The sequence below is a fragment of the Rana temporaria genome, chromosome 1, assembly GCF_905171775.1.
Source record: "Rana temporaria chromosome 1, aRanTem1.1, whole genome shotgun sequence".
In the NCBI taxonomy this organism is placed as follows: Eukaryota; Metazoa; Chordata; class Amphibia; order Anura; family Ranidae; genus Rana; species Rana temporaria.
The window spans coordinates 530,603,075-530,630,468 of NC_053489.1; the positions used below are offsets into that span (position 1 = coordinate 530,603,075).

At 41.4% G+C, this 27,394-nt stretch overlaps 1 protein-coding gene across 2 annotated transcripts in view; it reads right to left on the bottom strand.

The window, feature by feature from the left end:
• MAP9 (microtubule associated protein 9) overlaps window positions 1-27,394 on the bottom strand; it is a 116,722-nt gene that overhangs the window by 64,012 nt on the left and 25,316 nt on the right. For both annotated transcript variants that reach the window (XM_040332136.1, XM_040332127.1), the window contains exons 5-6: window positions 26,895-27,088; window positions 10,401-10,515 (exon numbers count right to left, since the gene is read on the bottom strand). In XM_040332136.1, the coding sequence (XP_040188070.1) occupies window positions 10,401-10,515; window positions 26,895-27,088 (309 nt within the window). The remainder of the gene's footprint in view (window positions 1-10,400; window positions 10,516-26,894; window positions 27,089-27,394) is intronic.

The window sequence follows — 27,394 nt, forward strand, 5'->3', positions numbered from 1 at the left end:
AGCATATGCGGATGATCTCTTATTTTTTCTAACACGGCCCCTGGTCTCAATTCCGAACCTCTCTAAAGCCTTTAAAATGTTTAGCTATATTTCCAATATGAAAATCAATTATTCTAAGTCAGAAGCTCTTAATCTCACATTGCCCACTGACACCCTAAAAAGCGCACGTGGCTCCAGCTTGTTTAAGTGGGTAACCTCATCTATCACCTATCTAGGAATAAAACTTGCGGCCAGATTTAGGGACATTTATAACATTAATTTTACCCCTTTGTTAAACAAAATTCAAGTAGATCTTAAAGGCTGGATGTCTCTAGACCCTTCTCCTGGTTTGGCAGAGCTGCTATCCTGAAGATGGTAATTTTACCGAGAATTTTATATCACTTCCATACCCTACCCATTCCACTCCCAGGTTTTTTCTTTAAACGACTCCAATCTATTATACGCACGTTTATTTGGAAGGGACAAAAACCTAGGATAAAGCTGGATACGCTTACAAAACCTAAGGAAGAAGGGGGTATAGGTCTACCTGATTTTAAACTTTATCATTCCGGGATACATATAGCTAGAATTTTGGACTGGAATTGTCACAGGGGACAGAAAGATTGGGTCATGCTGGAGGAAATGTCCTCCATATTTCATCTTAGATTCCTACCCTGGATCCCATGGGCGAAGCTGCCGCAGAGCCTGCGGCAGCACCCTTTGGTGGGGACTACGCTTAGAGTTTTTCATACGATCATGAAGTATCATAAATTGTCCTCGTCTCCCGGCCCGCTTACCCCCATTATCCGAAACCCAGATTTTTTGCCCGGGATGGATCTGCATTTTTTTGCACCCACTGACCATTTAACACCTTTTTTTTTGACACATTGTGTAGAAAATAATACACTAAAACATTTTGAGTCCTTAAAACGAGAACTGGACTCTCAGAATCCACTTTCATTTTGGACCTACTGCCAGCTGCATAATTACATACAGGTCTCCCAGACAAAAAAACAGTTCTTTAGATCGTTAACTCCTTTCGAACAAACCTGCCTGGCTGGAGCTCCGGTACCTAGAGCTACCTCACTGGCATACTCATGGCTTCAACTAGACAGGGGGGGTATAGCATCTGGAATACGAGTACAATGGGAGAAGGCCCTGAAAATAGGCATTACTGAGAAGCAGTGGAAACGTGCCTGTGTTTTCGCCCATAAGTGTTCCATTGGCACGAAGATACAGGAAACATCTTATAAGCTTTTAACACAATAGTATCAGATCTTTGCTGGAAATGTGAGCAAGACCAGGGCACTACTATCCATATTAGGAGGGATTGCCCTCGTCTGAGACCCTTTTGGGATAAGGTGGTCGAGTTGATCAGGGTCATTGCGGATACCACAATCTCTCTCACTTCTGCATGTTGCCTACTACATATTGCAGACTGCTCATGGCAGCATTATAAAAAATCACTCACTAGACATCTGCTGAACGCAGCGAAAGTTTTGATCCCCAGACACTGGAAATCGAGGGATACTCCTTTTATTCCCGAATGGCTTAGTGCCATAGAAAATATTTATCAAATGGAGGAAACTGTAGCTATCGCCAGGGAATGGACTAAAAAATGTAATCTGATGTGGTCACCTTGGGTGGCGTTTAGGCATTCGGACCAATACTTGCAATTACAGGGAGTGCAGAATTATTAGGCAAGTTGTATTTTTGAGGATTAATTTTATTATTGAACAACAACCATGTTCTCAATGAACCCAAAAAACTCATTAATATCAAAGCTGAATATTATTGGAAGTAGTTTTTAGTTTGTTTTTAGTTTTAGCTATTTTAGGGGGATATCTGTGTGTGCAGGTGACTATTACTGTGCATAATTATTAGGCAACTTAACAAAAAAAAAATATATACCCATTTCAATTATTTATTTTTACCAGTGAAACCAATATAACATCTCAACATTCACAAATATACATTTCTGACATTCAAAAACAAAACAAAAACAAATCGGTGACCAATATAGCCACCTTTCTTTGCAAGGACACTCAAAAGCCTGCCATCCATGGATTCTGTCAGTGTTTTGATCTGTTCACCATCAACATTGCGTGCAGCAGCAACCACAGCCTCCCAGACACTGTTCAGAGAGGTGTACTGTTTTCCCTCCTTGTAAATGTCACATTTGATGATGGACCACAGGTTCTCAATGGGGTTCAGATCAGGTGAACAAGGAGGCCATGTCATTAGTTTTCCTTCTTTTATACCCTTTCTTGCCAGCCACGCTGTGGAGTACTTTAACACGTGTGATGGAGCATTGTCCTGCATGAAAATTATGTTTTTCTTGAAGGATGCAGACTTCTTCCTGTACCACTGCTTGAAGAAGGTGTCTTCCAGAAACTGGCAGTAGGACTGGGAGTTGAGCTTGACTCCATCCTCAACCCGAAAAGGCCCCACAAGCTCATCTTTGATGATACCAGCCCAAACCAGTACTCCACCTCCACCTTGCTGGCGTCTGAGTCGGACTGGAGCTCTCTGCCCTTTACCAATCCAGCCACGGGCCCATCCATCTGGCCCATCAAGACTCACTCTCATTTCATCAGTCCATAAAACCTTAGAAAAATCAGTCTTGAGATATTTCTTGGCCCAGTCTTGACGTTTCAGCTTGTGTGTCTTGTTCAGTGGTGGTAGTCTTTCAGCCTTTCTTACCTTGGCCATGTCTCTGAGTATTGCACACCTTGTGCTTTTGGGCACTCCAGTGATGTTGCAGCTCTGAAATATGGCCAAACTGGTGGCAAGTGGCATCTTGGCCGCTGCACGCTTGACTTTTCTCAGTTCATGGGCAGTTATTTTGCGCCTTGGTTTCCCCCCCCCCCCTTTTGGCGACCCTGTTGACTATTTTGAATGAAACGCTTGATTGTTCGATGATCACGCTTCAGAAGCTTTGCAATTTTAAGAGTGCTGCATCCCTCTGCAAGATATCTCACTATTTTTGACTTTTCTGAGCCTGTCAAGTCCTTCTTTTGACCCATTTTGGGAAGTTGACTAATAATTATGCACACCTGATATAGAGTGTTGATGTCATTAGACCACACACCTTCTCATTACAGAGATGCACATCACCTAATATGCTTAATTGGTAGTAGGCTTTCGAGCCTATACAGCTTGGAGTAAGACAACATGCATAAAGAGGATGATGTGGTCAAAATACTCATTTGCCTAATAATTCTGCACTCCCTGTAGAGATGAGATGAGATTGCCGTCGTGACTCTGGTCCTTTCCTTTCCACTCTCCCTGGTAATTTAAGATGGGCTGTTTTGAACAGTGTCAGCTTTACCCCCTATTCCCTCCCCCCCCCCTTTTCCATTTTTTTTCTCTCTCTCTCTCTCTTTCTCTTTCTTCTTCCTCTTTCTTCCCTTTTTTTTTCTCTCTTTGCCTTTTCTCCAATTTTCTTCTTAGTATTAGTTAGTAGCGGGCAATATCCTAGGTGTGATGTGCCCTGTGCTATCTTTTGTTATAAGATAAAAAGTTGCTTATTTTCAGAGTACGTATTGTCAGGTTTTGACTATGTGTCTGTGTGCGGTACTCATGTACCCTGGTTGTATTCTGTACTCTGACTCTTTTCTTTTATTTCAAAATAAAACTCATTATATATTAAAAGATATATTTTTTTCGCACAAAAAAATTGCCAATTAAGAAAAATATTCTTTACATTTATTGAGTGGTTTCTTTTTATAATAGGGAGACTCCACATATGCGTTTTACTAGCTGTATTAGCATTTTATAGTGTGAAACATAGACCACAATATGTGTGAAATGTGCATCTGCAAGGCAGCTGTGCAAACTATAATTGTGATACACCATTGTGTATACACCGTTCCTCCACCACCCGTGCAGATTGAAATGTATGGGCTGCCGCTGCTACACCAGCGCTATTATCCCTTTATTTGACCGCTTGCAGAGGTCAAAAGAGCCCCGCTAGCAGCCAGAAAAAGGGCCGCTAAATTGACAATAAAGCGCCACTAAAACGCCACTAAAACTAGTGGCGCTTTATCGCTAATGCGGCTATGCTAAGAATGTAAAAGGGCTCTAAAAGACATTATAAAGTAATATATGTGACACATATCATTCCCTGCTTTAAAGGAAAGGCCCCTAGGAGTATTTGTGTCTAAACTGAAATTGTAGAAAGCACAAAAAATGTAAAAAAGTATTAGGCTGGGTCAGGGATGGACTGGCCATAGGGACTACAGGGAGTTTCCCGGTGGGCCATTTTTTAAAACAGAGATGCTGCTTGGAGGACTTTTTTTAACGCCCTGGCAGCGCCCCAGTGTGAAAGCACTCAGGCTTTCACACTGGGACTGCAGCAGAAGCGTTTTTCAGTCGCTTTACAGGCGCTATTTTTAGCCCAAAAGTGCCTAAAAAACGCCTCAGTGTAAAAAGTGGCCCTACACTCACCCCCTCTCTTTTACACTCACTCTCTTTTTCTTACACTCACCCCCCTCTCACCCCCTTTCCCTCCTCTCACCCCCTTTCCCTCAACACTCCCTCTCTCTCATTCCCCTCTCTCACCCTCTCATGATATACAATAATGGATGTAGGGGTCGTTTGGTGGGCGTGATTTTTCGGGGGGGGGTCAGCATTTTATTGAATTAAAGTGGGCCGGTTTGGATGAAGTCCAGGGCCAAATTTTTGTCCCAGTCCAGCCCTGGGCTGGGTTTACACCATTGCGAATTGGATGCGGGAATCCTGCATCCAAAAGACGCACAGTGTTTTTCTGCAAAATGCACTGGACCTTCTGCGGAGATATGTGAACATGTTACATAGAGAGCCGGTCAAAATCTCCTGCTATTGCGAATTGAATGGGGAATCCCCACATGCAATTCGCAATAGCAGGAGATTTTGACCGGTTCTCTATGGAGCTGGTTCACATATCTCCGCCGCAGGTACGGTGCATTTTGCAGAAAAAACACTGCTTCTCTTTTGGTCTGTTTCAGGTCCGACATCAGCCTAAAATTCAGGCTGAAAATCGGACCTGAAACGGTGAACCAGCATGCACCGGACCCCTGCTATGAGCTGCGTGTGGCTCATAGGTAAACCGAGCCTTAAAGTGGATGTAAGCCCGAAATGTTTTATGTCACAAAGTACAGTATAAGATTTCCTATCATCTGTGCCCAGTCTTGTCACACAGAGTTAATCCAGCTCTGAGCAATCCTCTTTTATTGTTCAGTGAAATAAAACGGACTTACAGAGGAAAACCTTAGTCCATTCCGCCCCCTTGCTGTGAGTAACAGGTTATTTACATATCTCATGCACTAACCTGGAGACAGGCATTCTTTTTAATTATCACCCTCACTCCTTTTCTCAAGTCATGTGGTAACTTTTTTGGATTTTGACTGGATGTTAGTGATCATAGCAGAATTTAGTGTAAGGAATACATAGGAGAAAATGCATGTCAAGGGGAGTGTAGAGGATGGCGGGGAGTCTACTGACATCACGACTCACACAGAGCTCCAGATAACAGATTCACCCACAGAATCTGCAGTTTTTCAGTTCTTATAACAGACAGAGGGGAAACATTTGACATGCAAGGATACATGCAGGAGGCGTGTATATCCATACAGATCAGTATTATGGCAGTAGTTTAGAAAGGATTAGCGTGGGTTTACATCCACTTTAAGGAATCAATTTAAAAGATATTTATTTTTCGCACAAAAAAATTGCCAATTAACCACTTCCCGACGGCCGTACGACTATTGACGGCCGCGGGGTGGTTCTAAATCTCTGAGCCGCCGTCAATTGACGGCAGCCCCTTTGCTCGTTCCCCGCGCGCGCTCCCGAGCGCGCAGCGGGGAACTGCTGTGCTGGCCGTGTCCCTTGGACACAGCCAGTCACAGATCGCCGTGAACGGCCAATCGGAGCGGCCGTTTCCTAGGCGATCTGTGCGGCCAATGAGAGATGATCTCATATGATTACATATGAGATCATCTCTCATTCCCGGCTCTCGCAGACAGCGGTGCTGTCAGGGGAGAGAGGAGACGGATCTGTGTCTCTTGTACATAGAGACACAGATCGGTCACCCCCCCAGTCACCCCCCTTCCCCCACAGTTAGAACACTAATTAGGGTACACATTTAACCCCTTCATCACCCCCTAGTGTTAACCCCTTCCCTGCCAGTCACATTTATACAGTAATTAGTGCATATCTATAGCACTGATTGCAGTATAAATGTGAATGGCGCCAAAAATGTGTCAAAAGTGTCCGCCATAACGTCGCAGTCGCAATAAAAATCGCAGATCGCCGCCATTACTAGTAAAAAAAATAATAATAAAAAAATAATAATTCTGTCCCTTATTTTGTAGGCACTCTAACTTTTGTGCAAACCAGTCGCTTATTGCGATTTTTTTTTTACTAAAAATACGTAGAATACGTATCGGCCTAGACTGAGGATAAAAAATGTTTTTTTTTTAAAAATTGAGCCATTTATTACAGCAACAAGTAAAAATGTTTTATTTTTTTTTTCAAAATTGTCGCTCTATTTTTGTTTATAGCGCAAAAAATAAAAACCGCAAAGGTGATCAAATACCACCAAAAGAAAGCTCTATTTATGGGGAAAAAAAGGACGTCAATTTTGTTTGGGAGCCACGTCGCACGACCGCGCAATTGTCAGTTAAAGCGACGCAGTGCCGAATCGCAAAAAGTCCTCTGGGCAGTAAGGAAGTGGTTAAGAAAAATATTCTTTATATTTATTGAGTGTTTTCTTTTTATAATAGGGAGACTCCACATATGCGTTTTACTAGCTGTATTAGCATTTTGTAGTGTGAAACATAGACCACAATGTGTGTGAAATGTGCATCTGCAAGGCAGCTGTGCAAACTATAATTGTGACAGATGCATGCAGAGTGGTGAATGAGCAGCTGAAATGAAAAGGATACTTTACAGAAGAGTGATTTAGCTTATGTTTGATTACGATTTAACTACACGCCTTGATGAATACAGTTTATATTGGAAAGTGTCAAAAAAAGGTGACATTCGTTTCAGTAATTTATTGTCTTTGTCAAGACTTAAGATGACAATTCTCTAAGGCACAGGCACAACAGGTTCTAAACTAATCAAGATGCTTCATCGGAAAACAGAGAATTTATTCAAGATGCTATTTTCTGACACAATTTATAATCATTATCCGCAATTATTCTACAAGAATAAACACCTCCAGATATTTAATTCACTCTGCTACATCAGAAAGTTCAGGCAGAGACAAGAAAACGAAAAAAAAAAAAAATGTACAAAAAAAATTATTCAATCCTCTTTAACCACTTCCATACCGGGCACTTACGCCCCTTCCTGCCCAAGCCAATTTTCAGCTTTCAGCACTGTCGCACTTTGAATGAAAATTGCGCGGTCGTGCTACACTGTACCCAAACAATTTTTTTATCATTTTGTTCCCACAAATAGAGCTTTCTTTTGGTGGTATTTGATCACCTCTGCGGTTTTTATTTTTTGCGCTATAAACAAAAGAAGAGTGACAATTTAAAAAAAAAACACTATTTTTTACTTTTTTATTTAATAAATATCACAATTTTTTTTAAAAAAAAAGTTTTTTTTCCTCAGTTTAGGCCGATATGTATTCTTCTACATATTTTTGGTAAAAAAAATCGCAATGATCATATATTGATTGGTTTGCGCAAAAGTTATAGCGTTTACAAAATAGCTGATAGATTTATGGCATTTTTATTTTATTAATTTTTTTACTAGTATTGGCAACGATTTGCGATTTTTTTACTGTCACCGTGACATTGCGGCGAACACATCAGACACTTTTGACACGTTTTTGGCGCCATTCACATTTATACAGCGATTAATGCGATAAATATGCACTAATTACTGTATAAATGTGACTGGCATTCAAGGGGTTAACACTAGGGGGTGAGGGAGGGGTTAATATGTATACCTAAATTGTGTTCTAACTGTGGGGGAAGGGGGGTGACTGGGGGAGGTGACCGGGGGAGGTGACCGATCTATGTCCCTATGTACAAGGGACACAGATCGGTCTCCTCTCTCCCCTGACAGGACGTGGAGCTCTGTGTTTACACACAGAGCTCCATGTCTTGTCCCTGTAGCCGCCGATTCCGAGTGCCTGGCGGACATTGCGACCGCCAGGCACGCGCATCGGCATCTCGGGGACGCGCCGGCGCGCTCGCGCGCCCCCCAGTGGCCGCAAGAATACAGGACGTCAATTGACGTCCTGTTGAATTTTCAGAGTCACCGTGGAGCCGTCATTTGACGATGGCCCGGTGCTCTAGTGGTTAAACTCACTCATAGCTATAAAATAAATGTCCCAATCTATGAATATTTTCAATATTCATACCTTCACTCAGGCCCCCTCCTTTTACTTCTGTTTATTCTACCAGTGTTGGCTGGACAGCTTAAAGTGGATGTAAACCCCCCAAAAAAAATTTGATGTCACAATGCAGATAATACGATTTCATATCATCTGTGCCCAGTCTTGCCACACAGAGTTAATCCAGCGCTGAGCAATCCTCTTTTTATTGTTCAGTGAAATAAAACAGACTTCCAGATAAAGACCAAAGTCCTTGCTTGAGTGACAGGTTTTTTACATATCTCGTGCACTAGCTTGCAGACATGCACAGCTTCTTGTCTATGTATATTCTGATGGCTGTTTACACTGAACTGTGGATCACCCCATGTTTTGAAAACATTTAATCAAAACACAGGAAAGACAGCCAATCCTGGGAGAGCGGGACGGGAGAGGAGTGGAGGAGAGGGGAGGGGGGTGTAAATTGTGCACTTTACAGAAGCTGTGCATGTCTGCAAGCTAGTGCATTGTGACATTCACTTTAAAGGATAAGTTCACATTTTGTAACATGCAACCCATAGTCAGGGGGTAACATGTTATGAAAGAACCGGGACCTGCACCTCCCCCATCACCACTGTGATAGCTAGCAGGGTTCTCCCTCCGCTAGCTGTCACAATTTAAAAAAAAAATGGCCGAGTGGGACTCTGTTTGTCTGGCCGCACCACTTATTGACAGTGCTCTGTTCATGGAAAACTACAAGGTACGTCAACCTTTGCCGCTGTCAGCTTGTAGTTTTCAAGCGCTGTTGTGGAAGTTCATTCTTGCTTTCTGTCAGATTGTATCAGCTTTACTGTACGGGATGTATAGGCAAGCAGATACACTGGCAGATCTGCTGGAGACCTTCATGGCACCAGCAATCTGCTGATCACTGGCGCAATGCTTTACAGGCTCAAAAAATATTTTTTCCCCAAAAAGTGAACTTATCCTTTAAAATAAAGATTTACATTTTTGAATAGGGTAGCGTAGGAGTAGAACCCCTGTCATAATTGTATTGCTTTCAGTGTCCCTGCTAGGCAGATGTGCCCTCTCTTTTTGTCCAAGTGACCATTGTCCCTGGGAATTGAAGCAATGGGAAAATTAAACAATGTAAGTTGTAACGTGGACATAAATAGAAGGGATATTTTCCAATGGGGATACTTGGTCTTGTGACAAGTGTTTCTTTGGATCTCTTCTCATTTCCTAAGGTATGCATAAAACAGAAAGCCGGGGCAAATTTCAACAAACAACAAAATAAATTTTAGGGTTTTAACCCCATTATGTTCATAATTAAAAATAAAAACAAAAAAAAATAAAAAATATATTTTCTATTTTTAATATTTTGCTTTGAAAGGTAAAGGGGAGATATGGGGGTCTGATCCCAGATTTCTTCATAAAGAAACCCTGTAATTTGAAATTAAAAAAGGACAGTGTTAAAAAAAAAAAAAAAAGAAAGAGAAACAGATTTTTTTTTTAAAAGTGCCCCCATTCCTTAATGCTCGTGCGCAGAAGCAAACTCATGCGCAAGTCGCATATACAAATGTAAATGGTGTTCACACCACACATGTGAGGCATCACCACGAACATTAGAGTGAGAGCAAGAATTCCAGCACTAGACCATCTCTGTAACTACACGTAACCTGTACAGGCATTTAAAGCGTCGCCCATGGATATTTTTAAGTAGATTGTCGCCATTCGATGAACGTGCGCAATTTTAAAAGCGTGACATGTTAGGCATCTAGTTACTCAGCGTAACACCATCTTTGATATTGTACAAAAAAAAAAAAATGGTGCATTTATTGTGGGGTTTTTTTTGACAAAAGATAACTCTTTTTCTTTACTTTTATGGTCCCCGTGATCGCAGAATCCATATTAGAAGTCTGGAAAGATTTTTTATTTTGTTTTCTTTTATTTACCATCTAACACCAAGGTAAAATCACCTTGATATCATTGCTCCTCCTAAGCACAGGACTACTATGCATTTATCTTCCTTGTTAATAATGCTGGCTGTTGAATTGAACCAATATGCAAAGAATATTTTGCGCCACCCCCAAAACAATAATTTTGGTGTGCCTACCTTTAAGTACCCCTGATGCATCTTCCTTTGTGATCGTCATGTCTTTTTGAACAGCTGTCCTAGGAAGAGACCTCAGTCTTGCAGTTGGTGAGGGCGAATCTGATAGACGAAGTCCCTGTTGAAGCATACAGTGTATATATTTAATATAGCTCACATAACTGTATAATCAATGGTTTATCTAGAATGCAAGACACCCGTTGCCATCATTTCTAGTGTGCACATGAGGAAATGTAAAAATAAGTGATGCTTAACTTCACAAAGTTTCAGCGCTGACATCAAAGTGTATCTGTAAAAATGTATTAAAAAAATTGAACAGAACAAAATTGAAAACAATTTGAAAAATTGAAAAGTCTCCTGTAGAAGCACAAAGCATACCCTCCACCAAATCCTTCCTCCTATCAGCTCATTTAGGGCAGAGTTCTGTAATAATAGTCACTGGCTAATAGTGAAACCTGAGGTTTCAGCACAGCTATAAAATACAATAAGCAAATCTGATTAAAACTGAATCAGTCAGAATCTGAAGCAGCTGCGCATGACAACCAATCAGCTTGCGTCTTTCATTTTCAAAGTTTAACTGAACAAGTTAAATATAGAAAATGATTAGTTACCATGCACCAGATTCTGGCTGCTCCAGTTTTGATAAATTTCCCCAAGGTTTTCTATGGCAACCAGTGTATTTTACTGGTAAAACACCAGGCCAATAGTGTGATAAACAAGGAAAAAGGTTCTGCTTTTGTTTACATAAGACCCCCAAACCGTGGGGGACCCCTTCATACTACATATAGACATAAGTGGCAAGCAAATATTGAAATTCAGCAACTGTGTTGATTGCTCGTATGCAGTGTTAACCTACACAGGTTTTCGTTGAGCTCTACATCCAGTTGTTTTTGGTGGCCATCCAACGAAAAACAAAAAAACTAGAGACAACGCTGCAGAAAGCCTGCTCTCCCTCCAAATTCTACTTCAAGGTTTTCAGGTTAGCCCGGCTCCTCTGTGAGCCTGACTCTAAGGAATGATGATTGTGACAAACGGCCTGGCAACCTGCCTGTGTTCCTCCGCCAAGCGATACAGCTTCTTCCACTCTGGAACCAGGTATTATAGCTGAGAATTGCACCAAAGAATTAGAGAACACTAGCTTAGGTACAAATTGGAACTCTTCATTGAGAATTCCCACAGAAATTATACCGCACAAAAAAAAAAAATCAGATTGATCACATTATCCTAAACAGTGCAAACTTTAAACAGTAATATCATCAGCACATCTAACAGTACATCTAATGGACAGCTAGCAGCTAACAGTAACCTAATTAAACAGTGGTCTAATTAACAATAAGCTAATCAACAGCCAGGCACCCAAGCTTTGATTAGGGAGCCCACCCCAGACAGTCCAGTACACAAAGTACATTACACATGCTGTCTTTCAGGTGTTTGGCTTTGACTTGTGTAATCTGTCCACTAGAAAAGTCATCATAAGGCAAAAACGCATTCAATGTTCCACCAGTCTGAACAAATGGAATGAATTTATCGTCATAGATTTTGTGAGAGAGATGTTGATAAATATTTGTGTCCCAAGTGGAGTTCTTCTCCAACCCAGTCTGCAGAAGGGCCACCATATTTCCTCTGGCCATTAAAAGGGGTTGCAAACCCTCAAGGTATTTCACCTTAATGCATTTAGGTGAAAAACCTTCTGTAGTGCAGCAACCCCCCAGAGCCACCTCTTTTACTTACCAGCAGCAGACATTGTCTCCCACTGCTGTCAAACAAATCCAGTGACATGGAAGTCAGGGCTGAATCCTGCTGTCTGTGTCAATGGACGCAGCAGCAAGACTCAGGAGCGAGCCCGCACGGATGCCCCCTTGGAATGCGGGTGTCCCCTTGGAATGAGCTGCTGGTGGACCCCATAAGAACCTTTACAACCCCTTTAACCTGTACAAGATTAATATTACACCTTTCCATCCACTCCAAAGGGGAAGCTTTATTGTCTTTATTCAGAGAATTCGTCCAAGCTTTTCTCCCAGCACTCGTCAAATTGTGGTCCATCATTAGAGAACGATGCGCTCCCTCCATGGAATGAGAGGCTGAACTCAGCCCTTTTCCATGCTTTGACCATTTGACCAGGAGAAGCAGACAAGATCCTGGTCTCCTTCATGGGCCATAATCCGTGGGTAGATGGCTAGCCCCTAGTCCCCTCCAAAAGCCCCTGTCCCAGTTGGGTGTGTCACAGCGATATAATAAAATGTTATAGTACTAAATATTGATGAAACTAACATTCAATCAGAATACCGCAATAAAGTGCAAATGCTTAAGTGAAAGATAAGCAATGATGCCACAAAAATATTATAAATTATAAAAAAATTGCAATCATAATTCAATCAAAATGACATGAGATGTATCAAGTGCCCTAGTGCTCAAACATAACAGTATCATACATAATATCATACACAATAAAAAAAAGTTCATGCAGATGAAATGTGATAAGCTCCCATATGGGGTCTGTGCAAGTAAATCCTTGTGATAAAAGTGCTCCAAACTTAAACTGGTGATAACACTCCTGTGCTCCACTTATGTGGTTGCGCTCACCTTAGAGTGTGCGACCGCACAATTAAGTTTGGTCCAAACAGGCTTATGAGCCACACCTGGGCTCTATGGGAAAATCAGCCTAAATCCTGGGTCCTTTAAATGGATGTGCACATGGTAATGGAAACATTAATAATATAGCATAAACTTGGAAATGCTCAGCTCCAAGAACTTCTTGGTTTGGAGTCATCAAGTCCTGGTGACAGTGGCTGAATAAGAAGGAAATCAGGGCCCCCACTCAGTTTGCATAAGCTGGAGAAAGAGAAGGAGGCATAAGGGGTCTACCCAATACCTGGTGGCTCTTTAAAATGAATTAGTCTATGGCCCGGATTCACAAAGACTTACGCCGACGTATCTAATGATACGCCGCGCAAGTCCACGGATGCGCCTGCGTATCTATGCGCTTGATTCTGCAAAGGAGATACGCCTGAATTTCGGCTCCACCCGACCGACGTAAGTCTCCTACGCCGTCTTATCTTGGGCGCATATTTACGCTGGCCGCTAGGGGCGCTTCCATTGATTTACTCGTCGAATATGTAAATGACCTAGATACGCCGATTCACGAACGTACTTGCGCCCGTCGCAGTATGCTACACCGTTTACGTAAGGCGTACGTCCGGCGTAAAGATAAACCACCAAATAGCAGGTGTAAGTCATGTTAGGGTATGGACGTCGGAACTGCCGTCGGATTTTACGTCGTTTGCGTAAGTCATACGTGAATGGGGCTGGGTGTAGGTTACGTTCACGTCTTATGAATTGAGCCGGCGTATCTTAGGGAGTAAATTAGACGTGATTCTGAGCATGCGCCGTTCGTTTGGCGCTTCATTTACATGGGGTCACGATTCATTTTAATACAACACGCCCACTACCTGCCTACTTTGAATTAGGCGGGCTTACGCCGGCCCATTTACGCTACGCCGCCGTAACTTACGGAGCAAGTGCTTTGTGAATACTGGCCTTGTCTCTCTATGTTACGTCGGCGTAGCGCATATGAGATGCGCTACGCCCACTCAAAGATACGCCGCTGTACGTGAATATGGCCCTATGTCTCTAAATGTTATCACATAGGATATTTGCCAGCTCCCCTGTGATAGTAATAACATTTATTTAAAAAAATAAATAAAAAAAAAATAAATATAAATATATATATATATATATATATATATATATATATATATATATATATATATATTATAATTTGTATTAAATATAATATCATTATTGCTAATATTTAAGAAAAAAAAAAGGAGGGGGGGGGGGGGTACTATCATTTAAGTTTAACTCTGAAGTGTTGATCTGTAAAGTGTTTTAATGCGTTGAATACTTAAAGAGTACAATTTTGAGCATCATAGTTTACTGCAGTTTTGCAGAAATACGTGTGATTGAGTAGACCGATTTCCCACCTGATAATGCCTGCATAATTTCCGCCATCTACATGACGAGCCAATAGTGTTTCTTCTCTTTTAGGTAAGTAACCAGAAATTATCTGATTATCAATTAAAGTGGCCACTGCACCATAGACCACAAATGTAACAGGTCTAGTCTCATTTGACCACCATGTAATGGGGCTCTTCTCCATTGACTGACAATGTAAGGGGCTAGGTCTCTAGTAACTATCACTGTAAAGATGCCATGTTAGAATAAAGTGAAGTGGGACTTTACATGTACCTTGCAAGGTCCAATGAAAATATACAAACCATAGAAATTTGTACAAAAAGATGAACAAGTCTTTATTCTATACATACACATAAATTAGTTGAAATTATGTCATAATAGATCTGTCTATAGAGAGAGGAGGAGAATATTATCAAATATTACTTACAGATATTCTAGTGAAACAGAGCGCAAGCATGGAGGGCTGGAGGACCGCCAAGAAGGGTAGTATTTGATAATATTCTCCTCCTCACCCTATAGACAGATGTATTAAATAAAATCATTTCAACCTTTAGTAAGTTAAACAATTTTTGTAAATACCTGCCCTACATCTGCTCCTGAAGAGTGGCAGAAGCCACAAAATGCGTTGAGCTATCAGATGCCCCCATGTGTTTATATCGCAAGATTTTTGACCATTTTACCCTTCATACCTATTTGGATTGTACCTATTAATTAAGGCTATTTTCATTATTTTGTGGAGACACGCAACAAATTAGTTTTTTTATAATATGAACTAATATGTTACTATACTATTATGTTACTATATATTTTGTATGCAATACATTTTATTGATTACAAATTGTTGTTGTGTATCATGCCTAAATGCAATGGTAATAATAATAGTATAATAGTTAAACTTATTATGCACTAGCCAGACACATTTTTGTTGCGATATCTTGTTGTTGTGACATTTTTTTTGTGATATGCTTCACACAAAGTCCTAAACTTTTCCTCCTATTGTCCAGTAATTAGGGATGGAAGCACTGGGCTTGAGACGCCCCGTGCTTCATATAAAGTCCCAACCTTGTTTTTAACTTTTCTTCAGCAAAGCTAAAAAACATTTCTTAACCAAATGCATTTCTGCATTTAAGATAAAAAATATATATTTCTCTGTGTTCCCGTTCCATGTGAGCGATGTGCATGGCTGCATCTCTTCTCCCCTCTCTTCCTCTTCACACAGGGACTTTAACAATCAATCTGCTGTCAATCAAACGCAGTGAGAAGGATGTGGGGGTGCAGGGGTTAAGCTTCACAGAAGTGGGGGGGAGGCGGCGTGGCTCCATAGACACACAGCTCAGAAACGAGCAGGCACTTTGTGCCCCCATAGCAAACAGCTTGAAATAGGGATAAACAAAGAAGAGGAGGAGCCAAGATAGTCGGCGGAAGACCCGAGAAGAGGAGGTTTATGGCTGCTCTGTGCAATACCATTTTACAGAGCAGGTGAGTATAACATGTTTGTTATTTTAATAACAAAAAAAAAAAATAACCTTTAGTAACAATTTAAAGGCCTGGTAGCCTACTTTTTAAAACAAAAATGTATAGTCTTAACAACGGGGAATCAGCTTTTCACAGTAAAATGATCAACTGAAAATACAGAGCCACCTGACTACACTTCCGGAGCACCGCGGTTCTGGTCTCCCAAACCATGGGCTCTACAGGCTCACTCACTCTATGCTTGCCGCAGCTCACTGCGCAGACCCACTATTGGCCTCCAGATAGGGTTCCTTCAGCACCCCAGGACTCTCAAGTTGCCTGCTTTCTTGGTCCTCTGTTGACCCGTTTAGCTGTCCTAACTCTCACAGCCCTGCAGGTAAGAGAAGCTCTCCAACATGAAGTCTTATCTTCCCAATAGGTCACCTCTCCTGGCTGGAGGACCCCTCTATCCTCACACAAAGGTTCTGTCTCCAAATAGCAGCAACTTCCCTGAGCTACTCTCAGACCTGCCTTATAACAACCCTACACACCTGTGCACTCACACAGGCTGCAGGAGTCTAACAAGGTCTGGACACAGTATTGAGAGTTCTGCCATGCCCAAGACACTTTGGAACCTTCAGGCTTAGTTCATACTAAAGCACGGAGCGGCTCACATCAGAGGTTCGGTGCGTCCCTGTTCACTCTTTCAGGTCCAATTTCAGTCCCAACTTTAGGCTGAATTCAGACCTGAAATGGACCAGAAGACGCAAAGGAGCCACTCTGGAGATGTGTGAACTGGCTCCATAGAGAGCCAGTCACAATCTCCTGACATGCGAATTGGATGCAAAAAAAACTGCATCCAAATCGCAGTAGTGTGAACCAAGCCTCAAACACTGATCCAGGATTACAAAACCCCGGAGAAAACGTACAATAGTGCATACCCAACACATACTCCTAACTCCTCACTCTTTAATGTGCTGCACATTGCATACTCCTCCTGACCAATGCACAGTCTCTGTTCCTTTTCAGAACATTACAATTTGCTTAAATTTCAGAACTACTACTAGAAATAATTTTGTCATATATAGATGGGGTACTGCATTCTTCCTGACAAGCACCAATATAATTAGAGATTTCCCCAAAATTCTTATTCTGCAAGCTCAAGTTCTGCTATAATTCTATTGGTCTCAACAGACACCAAAGGCCCATTCACACAGAACGGACAGCTGACGGAAAATAAACTGCTTTACCTGTCCATTTTATCTATTTTGAAACCATTTAGATTAGTTTAAAATGTCATTGATAAGCTTATATAAATATTTCCAACATGCACCTTTTTATTTTGCATATGCAAGAAAGGTTTTTGCTAATTAATGTCTTTTCCTTTCTAGTATTCTACAGTTAATAATAATGATGGCAAATCTAGTCTTTGCTAATTGCTGCATGCAAAAGGCCAAGTGCATCTGAGTCATGATTGGAATAGTTATAACTGCAATGGCCTATCGCGTTATAATAGAAAACAAATCCTTCTAAATCTGAAGAGTTCCTAGTATTCAGATCTTGTCATCTATATAAAGGATGTAAAACTATTAATGGTAAAGTACATGTTCTAGATGTGAATCACCATCCTCTGCCCCCAGTCATGTACACACCACTTCAGTTTAACATACTTCAAAGTTCTCAAAGTCTATTATAATTGCCAAAGGTTTTTTTTCAATTAAATATAAAGATGTAGTCTGAAACAACAGTGGTGAACCAAATTCAGTTTTGGAAACGTAACTGAACTCCCAAAGTTGTGTCCACAATAATGCTGGCAGATCACTAGACACTAGTATTGCCTGTGGTTATCCTGCAACTGATCTTTTCTCTATAGAGACAGCCATCTTGGTAGAGGCAGGATTTTCTATTCATAAGGCCCCTTTCACACGGTCGGACTGTTAAGGTCCGCCTGTCAGTTTTGATAGCGGACCTGAACGGCAGCTCCGTGCAGTCCTATGGAGCGTCGGGTGTCAGCAGAGACATGTCCGCTGACATAAGACCCCAATCCGATCCACCAAAATCCATCCATGGCGGATCGGATCGGGTGAGATCTGATGAAAAACGGACATGTTGTCCGTTTTCATCAGATCTCCCCATAGGAGACAGCGGCGCTCCACAAGCCCTTCCACGCTCAGGAAGCAGAGAGGGACTTGTCATCCGCCAGCTCAGCGGAGAGATCTCCCACTGAGCCTGCGGACTCCGTAGCGACTGAGTCCGCCTGTGTGGAAAAGGCCTTAGTCAGAGCCTCCAGCAAGAACAGTGTGCAGCACAGTGGTGACACTACCAAATCACACACCCATCTCTTCATACTAAGCAGAGATAGCAGCGCCTTGAATCTAAATAATTATTTTATCCCCTGCAGATTGTGTACGTTTGTGTAAGTTTGCCCACTTACAAAGAAATAAAGAGTCTATAATTTTTATCATAGGTGTACATATAGTGGGAGACAGAAAGCCAACCAAAAAAATGAATAAAAAAAACACATTATACAAATGTTATAAATTGACTTGCAGTTCAGTGAGTAAAATAAGTATTTGATCCCCAAGCAAAACATGACTTGGTACTTGGTGGAGAAACCCAGGCCATTTTCATGCTGGAAGACCCATCCACAACCAATCTTTAGTGTTCTGGCTGAGAGAAGAAGGTTCTCATCCAAGATTTTACAATACATGGCCTGTCCAATGGCTCCTCAATGTGGCAAAGTCGGCATGTACCATTAGCAGAGAAACCACCACAAAGCATAATTCCAACTCTGTGCTTGAATGTCTGGACGGTGTTCTTAGGGTCATAGTCAGCATTTTTCTTCCTCTAAACATGGCAAATAAAGTTAATGCCAAAGAGCGTAATTTTGGGCACATCTGACCACAACACTTTCTCCCAATTCTTCTCTGAATCATTTAGACGTTCATTGACAGACTTCAGATGGGCCTGTACATGTGACTTCTTGAGGAGGGAGACCTTGCGAGTGCAGCAGGATTTCAATTCATGACAGCGTATTGTGTTACCAATGGTTTGTGCGGGGACTGTGGTCCCAACTACCTTGAGATCATTCACAATTTCCTCCTGTATATCTCTGGGCTGATCCCTCACTTTTCTCATGATCATCCTTACCCCATGAGGCTAAATCTTGCATGGAGCTCCAGACCGAGTGAGATTGATGGTTATTTTGTATTTCTTCTATTTGCAAATAATTGCTTCAACAGTTGTCTCCTTCTCACCAAACTTCTTGCTGTTGGTCTTGTAGCCCATTCCAGCCTTGTGCAGATCTACAATTGTGCCCCCGACATCCTTTTACAGCTCTTTGATCTTACCCATGATGGTGAGGTTTGAATGGAAGAAAGAGAATCTGTGGACAGGTGATGTTTATACACATAACGAGTTGTCATTAGGAGCACCGTCTTAAATTAACAGGACTACTCTGTGCACCACATGAGCAGAGACTGTAGCCAGTCTGTAGGAGCCAGAATTATTGTTGGTTGTTTGGGGATAAAAATACTTATTTTACTCACTGACCTGCAACGCAATTTATAACATTTGTATCATGTGTTCTTTCTGGATTTTTGGTTGATATTCTGTCTCTATCATTTAAAATTATAGACCCTTCGGGCCAGATTCAGGTAAATTTGCGGCGGCGTAACGTATCGCATTTACGTTACGCCGCTGCAAGTTTTACGGGCAAGTGCTTGATTCACAAAGCACTTGCCTGTAAAGTTGCAGCGGCGTAGCATAAATCCCTCCGGCGCAAGCCCGCCTAATTCAAATGATCTGGGTAGGGGGCGTGGATCATTTAAATTAGGCGCGTTCTCGCGCTGAACGTACTGCGCATGCGCCGTCCCTAAAATTTCCCGACGTGCATTGCGCTAAATGACGTCGCAAGGACGTCATTGGTTTCGACGTTAACGTAAATGGCGTCCAGTGCCATTCACGGACGACTTACGCAAACGACGTAAAATTTTCAAATTTCGACGCGGGAACGACGGCCATACTTAACATTGGCTACGCCACCTAGGGGGCAGCTTTATCTTTACGCCGCGTATCTCTTACGGAAACTGCGTAAATTTACTGTGACGGGCAAGCGTACGTTCGTGAATGGGCGTAACGACTCATTTGCATATTCTACGCCGACCGCAATGGAATCGCCACCTAGCGGCCGGCCTAGAATTGCAGCCTAAGATCCGACGGTGTAAGTCATTTACACCTGTCGGATCTTAGGGAGATCTATGCGTAACCGGATTCTATGAATCAGGCGCATAGATACGATCGTCGGAATTCAGAGATACGACGGCGTATCAGGAGATACGCCGTCGTATCTCTTTTCTGAATCTAGCCCTTCATTTCTTTGTAAGTGGGCAAACTTAAAAAATCTGCAGGCGATCAAATAATTATTTTCCCACTGTATAAGTCTGTTTCCACAAGAGTGCCTAGGCACATTTACATACCAGAAAGTGCAATGTTGTTTTTCAGGTAAAATTTATGAAAAAAAGCTAAAAAAAAATTCAGGTTACTGCATTAGGCACAATTACCATTTCTAAATGTTTCCAAAAACATAGACCTTCACTTTTTGAGTTGGTCATTTTAAAAAGTATAAAGGGTTAGGATATCCACAGCATACAACTTTGAAAAGGAAGGCTACAAACATGCCCAGATGGTTCCTGATCACGTGAATACTACAGTGCCTTGAAAAAGTATTTATACCCCTTGAAATTTTCCACATTTTGTCATGTTACAACCAAATACATAAATGTATTTTATTGGGATTTTAGGTGATAGACCAACACTAAGTGGCACATAATTGTGAAGTGAAAGAAAAATTATAAATGGTTTTCAAAATTTTAAAGAAATAAATATTTGAAAAGTGTGGCATGCATTTGTATTCAGCCCCCTGAGTCAATACTTTGTAGAACCTTTCCCTGCAATTACAGCTGCAAGTCTTTTTGGGGATGTCTCTACCAGCTTTGCACTCTAGAGTGACATTTTTGTCAATTTCTTTGTAAAATAGCTCAAGCTCTGTCAGATTGGATGGAGAGCGTCTGTGAACAGCAATTTACAAGTCTTGCTATAGATTCTTAATTGGAGTTAGGTCTGGACTTTGACTGGGCCATTCCAACACATAAATATGCTTTGACCTAAACCATCACATTGTAGCTCTGGCTGTATGTTTAGGGTCGTTGTCCTGCTGGAAGGTGAACCTCCGCCCCAGTCCCAACTCTTTTCCAGACGCTAACAGGTTTTCTTGTAAGATTGCCCTGTATTTGGCTCTATTCATCTTCCCATCAACTCTGACCAGCTTCCCTGTCCCTGCTGAAGAAAAGCATCCCACAACATGATGCTGCCACCACCATGTTTCATGGTGGTGATGTGTGTTCAGGGTGATGTGCAGTGTTAGTTTTCCGCCACACATAGAGTTTTGCTTTTAGGCCAAAAAGTAAACCTTTGGTCTCATCTGACCAGAACGCCTTCTTCCACATGTTTGCTGTGTCCCCCACATGGCTTCTCACAAACAGCAAATGTGACTTCTAATGGCTTTCTTTCAACAATGGCTTTCTTCTTGACACTCTTCGATAAAAGGCCAGATTTGTTGAGTGCACAACTAATAGTTGTCCTGTGGACAGATTCTCCCACCTGAGCTGTGTATCTCTGCAGCTCCTCCAGAGTTACCATGGGCCTCTTGGCTGCTCTCTGATTAATGCTCTCCTTGCCCTTCCTGTCAGTTTAGATTGACGGTCATGTCTTGGTAGGTTTACAGTTGTTCCATACCCTTTCCATTTTCAGATGATGGACTGAACAATGAGATGTTCAAAGCTTGGGATATTTTTAATATTATAACCTAACCCAGCTTCTCCACAACTTTATCCCTGGCATGTCTGGTGTGTTCCTTGGACTTCATGATGCTGTTTGTTCACCAAGGTTCTCTAACAGGCCTCTGAGGACTTCACTTTATATTTATACGGAGATTAAATTACACATAGGTGGACTCTTTACAAATTGGGTGACTTCTGAAGGCAATTGGCTCCACTAGATTTTAGTTAGGGGTATCAGAGTAAAGGGGGCTGAATAAAAACGCACTCCACATTATTTATAATTTTCCTTCCACTTCACAATTGTGTGTCAATTTGTGTTTGTCTATCACATAAAATCCCGATAATTGGTTGTAACATGACAAAATGTGGAAAATTTCAAGGGCTATGAAAACTTCAAGGCACTTTATGTACCACATAATCATTGCATGTAAGCTGGAGGCTGACAAAATAAACCTTTACCCTGTACAGTAGTACTGCAGCTTGAAAGTAGTAGTGTTAATCTTTTTAACCACTTTAAGACCAGGCTTCTTCTGTAACTTTTTGTTTACAAGTCTGTATTTTTTGCTTAAAAGTTACTTGTAACACCCAAATATTACACATCATTTTATTTATTTTTTAGCAGCGACCATAGGAAATAAAATGCCGATCAGTGCAATCTTTTTATGTCACAAGGAATTTGCAATTTTGGGGAAAAAGACACATATATATATATATATATATATAATATTGTTTAGACAATATACCAATTATTATTACCAATTATTATCAGGTGCAGAAGCAGCCAGAAAGATTTAAGGTAGAGAAAGGGGAACTGCCGCTCTAGGTGAGTGCACGCAGCAATCAGTGTCCTCTCAGAAGCGTGGGTGCTGACAATGCACAAAGCGAAGACCGGAGAAAAGACTGGACAGCCGCACTTCCACAAAATTCTTAAAAAGTTGCTTTTAATTGTAAAAAATGGAAACAGCACTAAGTCACAGCAGACAATGGGGTGGATAACTGACGCGTTTCGCACTGGGGTATCAGCGCTTAGTCATAGCTAAAGACTAAGCGCTGATACCCCAGTGCGAAACGCGTCAGCTATCCACCCCACTGTCTGCTGTGATTTGTAGTGCCGTTTCCATTTTTTACAATTAAAAGCAACTTTAAGAATTTTGTGGAAGTGCGGCTGTCCAGTCTTTTCTCCGGTCTTCAGAAAGATTTAAGGGCGTTAAAAACTTCAGCTGCTCACAATGAGGCAATTAAGGCCTCTATAAGTAATCCAGAGATTACTACTGATTGCTGCATCCTGAGGCTTTTTGAGTGAAGGAGAGCAGTGGACAGAAATACTTCTGAAGAGGTGAGGTGCTGTTGATTTTTCTGTGTGATAAAAATCAAAAAGACTATTTGTTTTTCTGCTGTATGACCAGCAGTGTCTGCTCAGCAGTAGGCTGTGCCAGACTCCATAGATAGGTTCCTGTGTGGTGAAGGTAGACGCCCCAAGTGGCCAGGGTTTGTTTTATGTTTGATTTTGTTTATGCTGTTTGGATGCTTGCACTTGTTTCCAGCAAGATGGAAGAATAAACCAAATTCTTTGTTTTCAACCGTCTTCGGCTGTTTCTCTGTATCGTTCCGTGTGTAGTGAACCCATCCAGGGGGGTCACACCCCCCCGCTACCGAGCTAACCCCTTACAATATATACATATATATATATTTAGCCTAACATGTCTTGCTTTAAAATTGCGCACACTTGTGGAATGGTGACAAACTACAGTACTTAAAAATCTCCATAGGTGGCACTTTAAACACCTTTACAGGTTACGTGTTTCGAGTTACAGAGGAGGTCTAGTGCTAGAATTAATGCTCTCGCTCACATGTGTGGTGCGAATACCATTTAGCTATGCGAGCGCGACTTACGTATGTGTTGGGATGGGGGCGCATTACAATTTTGTTTTCTTATTTATTTTACAATTTTATTTTTATACTGTTTATTTATTTATTTATTTTAATCACTTTTATTCCTATTAGAGCCGGTTCACACAGGGGCGACTCGTCAGGCGACTCAGCCGACTGACAAGTCACGCTCCGCTCTATTCAATAGAACTGTTCGAATAGGAGCAAGTCGCTCCGACTTAGAAAAAGGTTCTTGTACGACTTTGGGGGCGGCTTGCATTGACTTCAATACAGAAGTAATTTTGCAAGTGGCCTCTCAAGTCATCTTGCCGAGTTGCCCCCAAAGTCGTGCCATCCCTGTGTGAACTGACTCTTACAAGGAATGTTAACATCCCTGGTAATATAAATAAGGATGACAGGTCCTTCTTTACCTTTAAAAGCAAAAGATTAAAAAAAATATATATATATATATTTTTTTTTAAAGCAAGTGTTTACTTACAGCCTGGACCAGAAGTGACATCATGAAGTTGATCCAGTCCTCCGAGGCCATAGAGGCGATCAAAGTGGATCTACTCTTTGATCACCTGTGTGGCCAGCATGCGGTACCATCGGATCATTTCTTGGGCGAACTAGTGAAAACGGCAAGCCAGAGAAACACCGGCGAGCGGCAGCAAGGGGGCCGTGTCTGAAAAAGTTCCAGCAGCTCGTGAGCCGTTTTCATGAGAAAGCAAGCTGCCAGCTGTAAAATACAATAGCGGGGTTATGGCTAATTTCTCCAGTCATAATCTCGGTAAACCACTTGCAAACATATATACATATTGCAGTCTGCAAGTGTTCTTGCTGAATCCTTTTATACCATTAAAATAAGATTACTGCATTACTGAAACAGTGCACCTAAAAAAGTCTTGTATGTTCTTAAAAAATTAGAAGAATGATTTAGGTGTGCAAATGTGTTTTACAGCGATTGTCAAGTCGCATTCTGCCACATCTGACGCATTCTAATGCTACTATATTTGGCCTGAACATCCAGGCATCAAAGACCTCTGGTCACTGAAGGTTTAAAGAGCAATTCCAGGCAACAGGTGAAAGCCTTCAGTAAACTACCAGTTATCTAGTTAGCGCACCAACTGTACGAAAGTTGGAAATGTTACTCAATTTGCTTTAATCTGGGTTCTGTGTAATTCTGTGCAGCACACAATGCACGCAATGGAAACTGTAGGAGGGCAACAGAAGTGCATTTTCTGATTTTTGTGGCGTTTAACCTCTATATCTATTTCTGCTGCCTTTCAAAATCATATTCAAACTTCCAAAGCACATTTAAATTTGATTTCTGGTAATTGAAAAATGTCTTATTCCTGGCATTTTCTTTACATTAGGTATCCATATGTGAACAAGGAGGGGGTCCAGGCATCATCACTGGGTGCATTCCATATCACCAGATTATAGACCACCCATTCTCAAGCAGATTTCTGTGGAACCCTAGAGTTCCTCCAGAGGTTGCAGAGGGTTATTTGAGTTGTGGTTAATTGGCCTCCCATGTGATGCCTGCATAGTTCTAGGTCCAACAGCGCTTGCAGCATGACGCCAAGGGTGGCTTTCTGACCACCACTGCAGGTGCGGGCATTCTTCCTACTGACCATCACCAACGTAAGGGGCATTTTCTCAATGGCCATCAATAGACTAATCTTAGCAGGGGTTCCCAAAACCTAAAAACTATTGCAAGTGTTCCTTTGGGGTAAAAAGGTTGGGAAAGGCTGTCATAGGCAAAAGGGTTTGTGGCAGACTTGTGCACTACAGTAGAGTCGGAATAAAAAAACTAAACTACTTACACATGCAGATAGGGAGCATAGAATACCTGGCAAGTGTAATTTACCATTTTGACAGTAGAGCACTTCTAAAATCACCTTAGTTAGTGACTATTGGGTGGCGTCCTGTACGTGGGATAAAATGCCATTTTGGACAGTATAATCCATTACAGTATGGAGCATAGGTTTTAATATTTACAACTAGGCTTTTGCAGCTACCTGACACTTGCAAAAAAAGAATGCTGCCTTAAGGATGAAATGATAGACCAACTTAGGAGGGGGAGGTCAAAGGAGCATGACTGTGACCCCCTGCTCTCTGGGGCAGAAAATGTCTGTCTGGAATAAAAAAAAAAAAAAAAGAAGTAGAGATAGCAGGTCCATCTGAGCCTTTTTCCTTGCACTTAAGATCTGCCAGCCTTGCAAAATATCGGCCCCAGTGGGGCCCTCAAGACCCCCACAGCTGTAAAGAGGGAGGGGATGTCACTTTTTTTTTTTTAAGTGTCAAAATAAAAAAAAGTAAGTAAAATGAACAATAATAAAAAAAAAATTGTTTTAATTAAAGTGCCCCTGTCCCCGTGTGCTCGCACGCAGAAGCGAACGCATATGCAAGTCCCGCCCACATATGAAAACGATGTTCAAACCATACATGTGAGGTGTCGCCGTGAACGATAGTGCGAGAGCAATAATTCTAGCCCCAGACCTCCTCTGTAACTCAAAATATGTAACCAGTAAAAAAATGTAAAGCGTCGCCTATAGGGATTTTTAAGTACCGAAGTTTGGCGCCATTTCACGAGCGTGTGCAATTTTGAAGCGTGACATGTTAGGTATCTCGGCGTAACTTCATCGTTCAGATTATGCAAAAAAATTGGGATAACTTCACTGTTTTTTTTTTTTTTTTAAAGCATGAAACTGTTTTTTTACCAAAAAAACACGTTTGAAAAATTGCTGCGCAAATACCGTGCAAGATAAAAACGATGCAACGACCACCACTGTATTCTCTAGGGTCTCTGCTAAAAAAAAACATATATAATGTTTGGGGGTTCTGTGTAATTTTCGAGGAAAAAAAATGATGATTTTTACATGTAGGAGCAAAGTGTCAGAATTGGCCTGGTTGGCAAGTGGTTAAGCTAGAGCATTGTTGGTTCACTTACCTTTTCCTTCAATTTCCCTTCTAAATGTTTTTTTTCTGTGTCTGAATTTCTCACTTCCCGTTTCTCCTCAGTAAGCCCCCCATCATCCGAGCCGTTCTGACTGGAGGTTAGTCAGCGTGCTCGCCCCCTCCCTTGGGACTACATCCCTGCAGGAAGACGCAGGGAGACGCATAACAAAATCCTTTTTATTTTTGTGAGTTATGCCAAGAAAGGATATTCTAGCACTCATGATATGTAAATAGTTCTCATCTAATACCTACAGTGCTGCACTTCATATTATTGAGGCCAGGGACCATTTGTTATGGCTGCAGGCTTTCAAGTCCAATGTTGAAAATGGAAAATGGTTTTAATTAAAGCATTTTCTGCAGTCAGAAAGACACATGTAGTTGTGAACAGTGTAATTACCTCTGGGCTATGTCTCTCAGAAAAGGACTGCGTTTCAGAAGCAGAAACTTTATCATTTAGTCTTGTTAGAGAAGATGGAGCAGCGACTGATACCGTTTTATTCATGGTGTGTTTGCCCTCAGTCTTGTCTCTGTTCCTGTCCTGTGGAGTTGGTTTAAAGTCCCCATCCAATGTAGAAAAAACAGAACCTGGAGCTATAAAAAGAGAAATAAATTATTCAAGAACATGAAACCGCAAATGGGAATTATTAAGATTTTTTTACATTTTAAAAACAAGAATAGTGTAATTTATTCAATTCGATTTCTGGATATCATGATAATATTTCTTGACCTGACATGTTTTGGAGGTACTCTGCTGCCACCTAGTGAGCAGAAATAATTACAACACATTAGCAGCTTATCTGGATATTGGATTGTCACTGCTAACATAGCAAACTGTTATTGTGAATTTTTGAAATACATACAATATGTTTTCGATTTTTTTCCCTTAAAGTGGTCCTG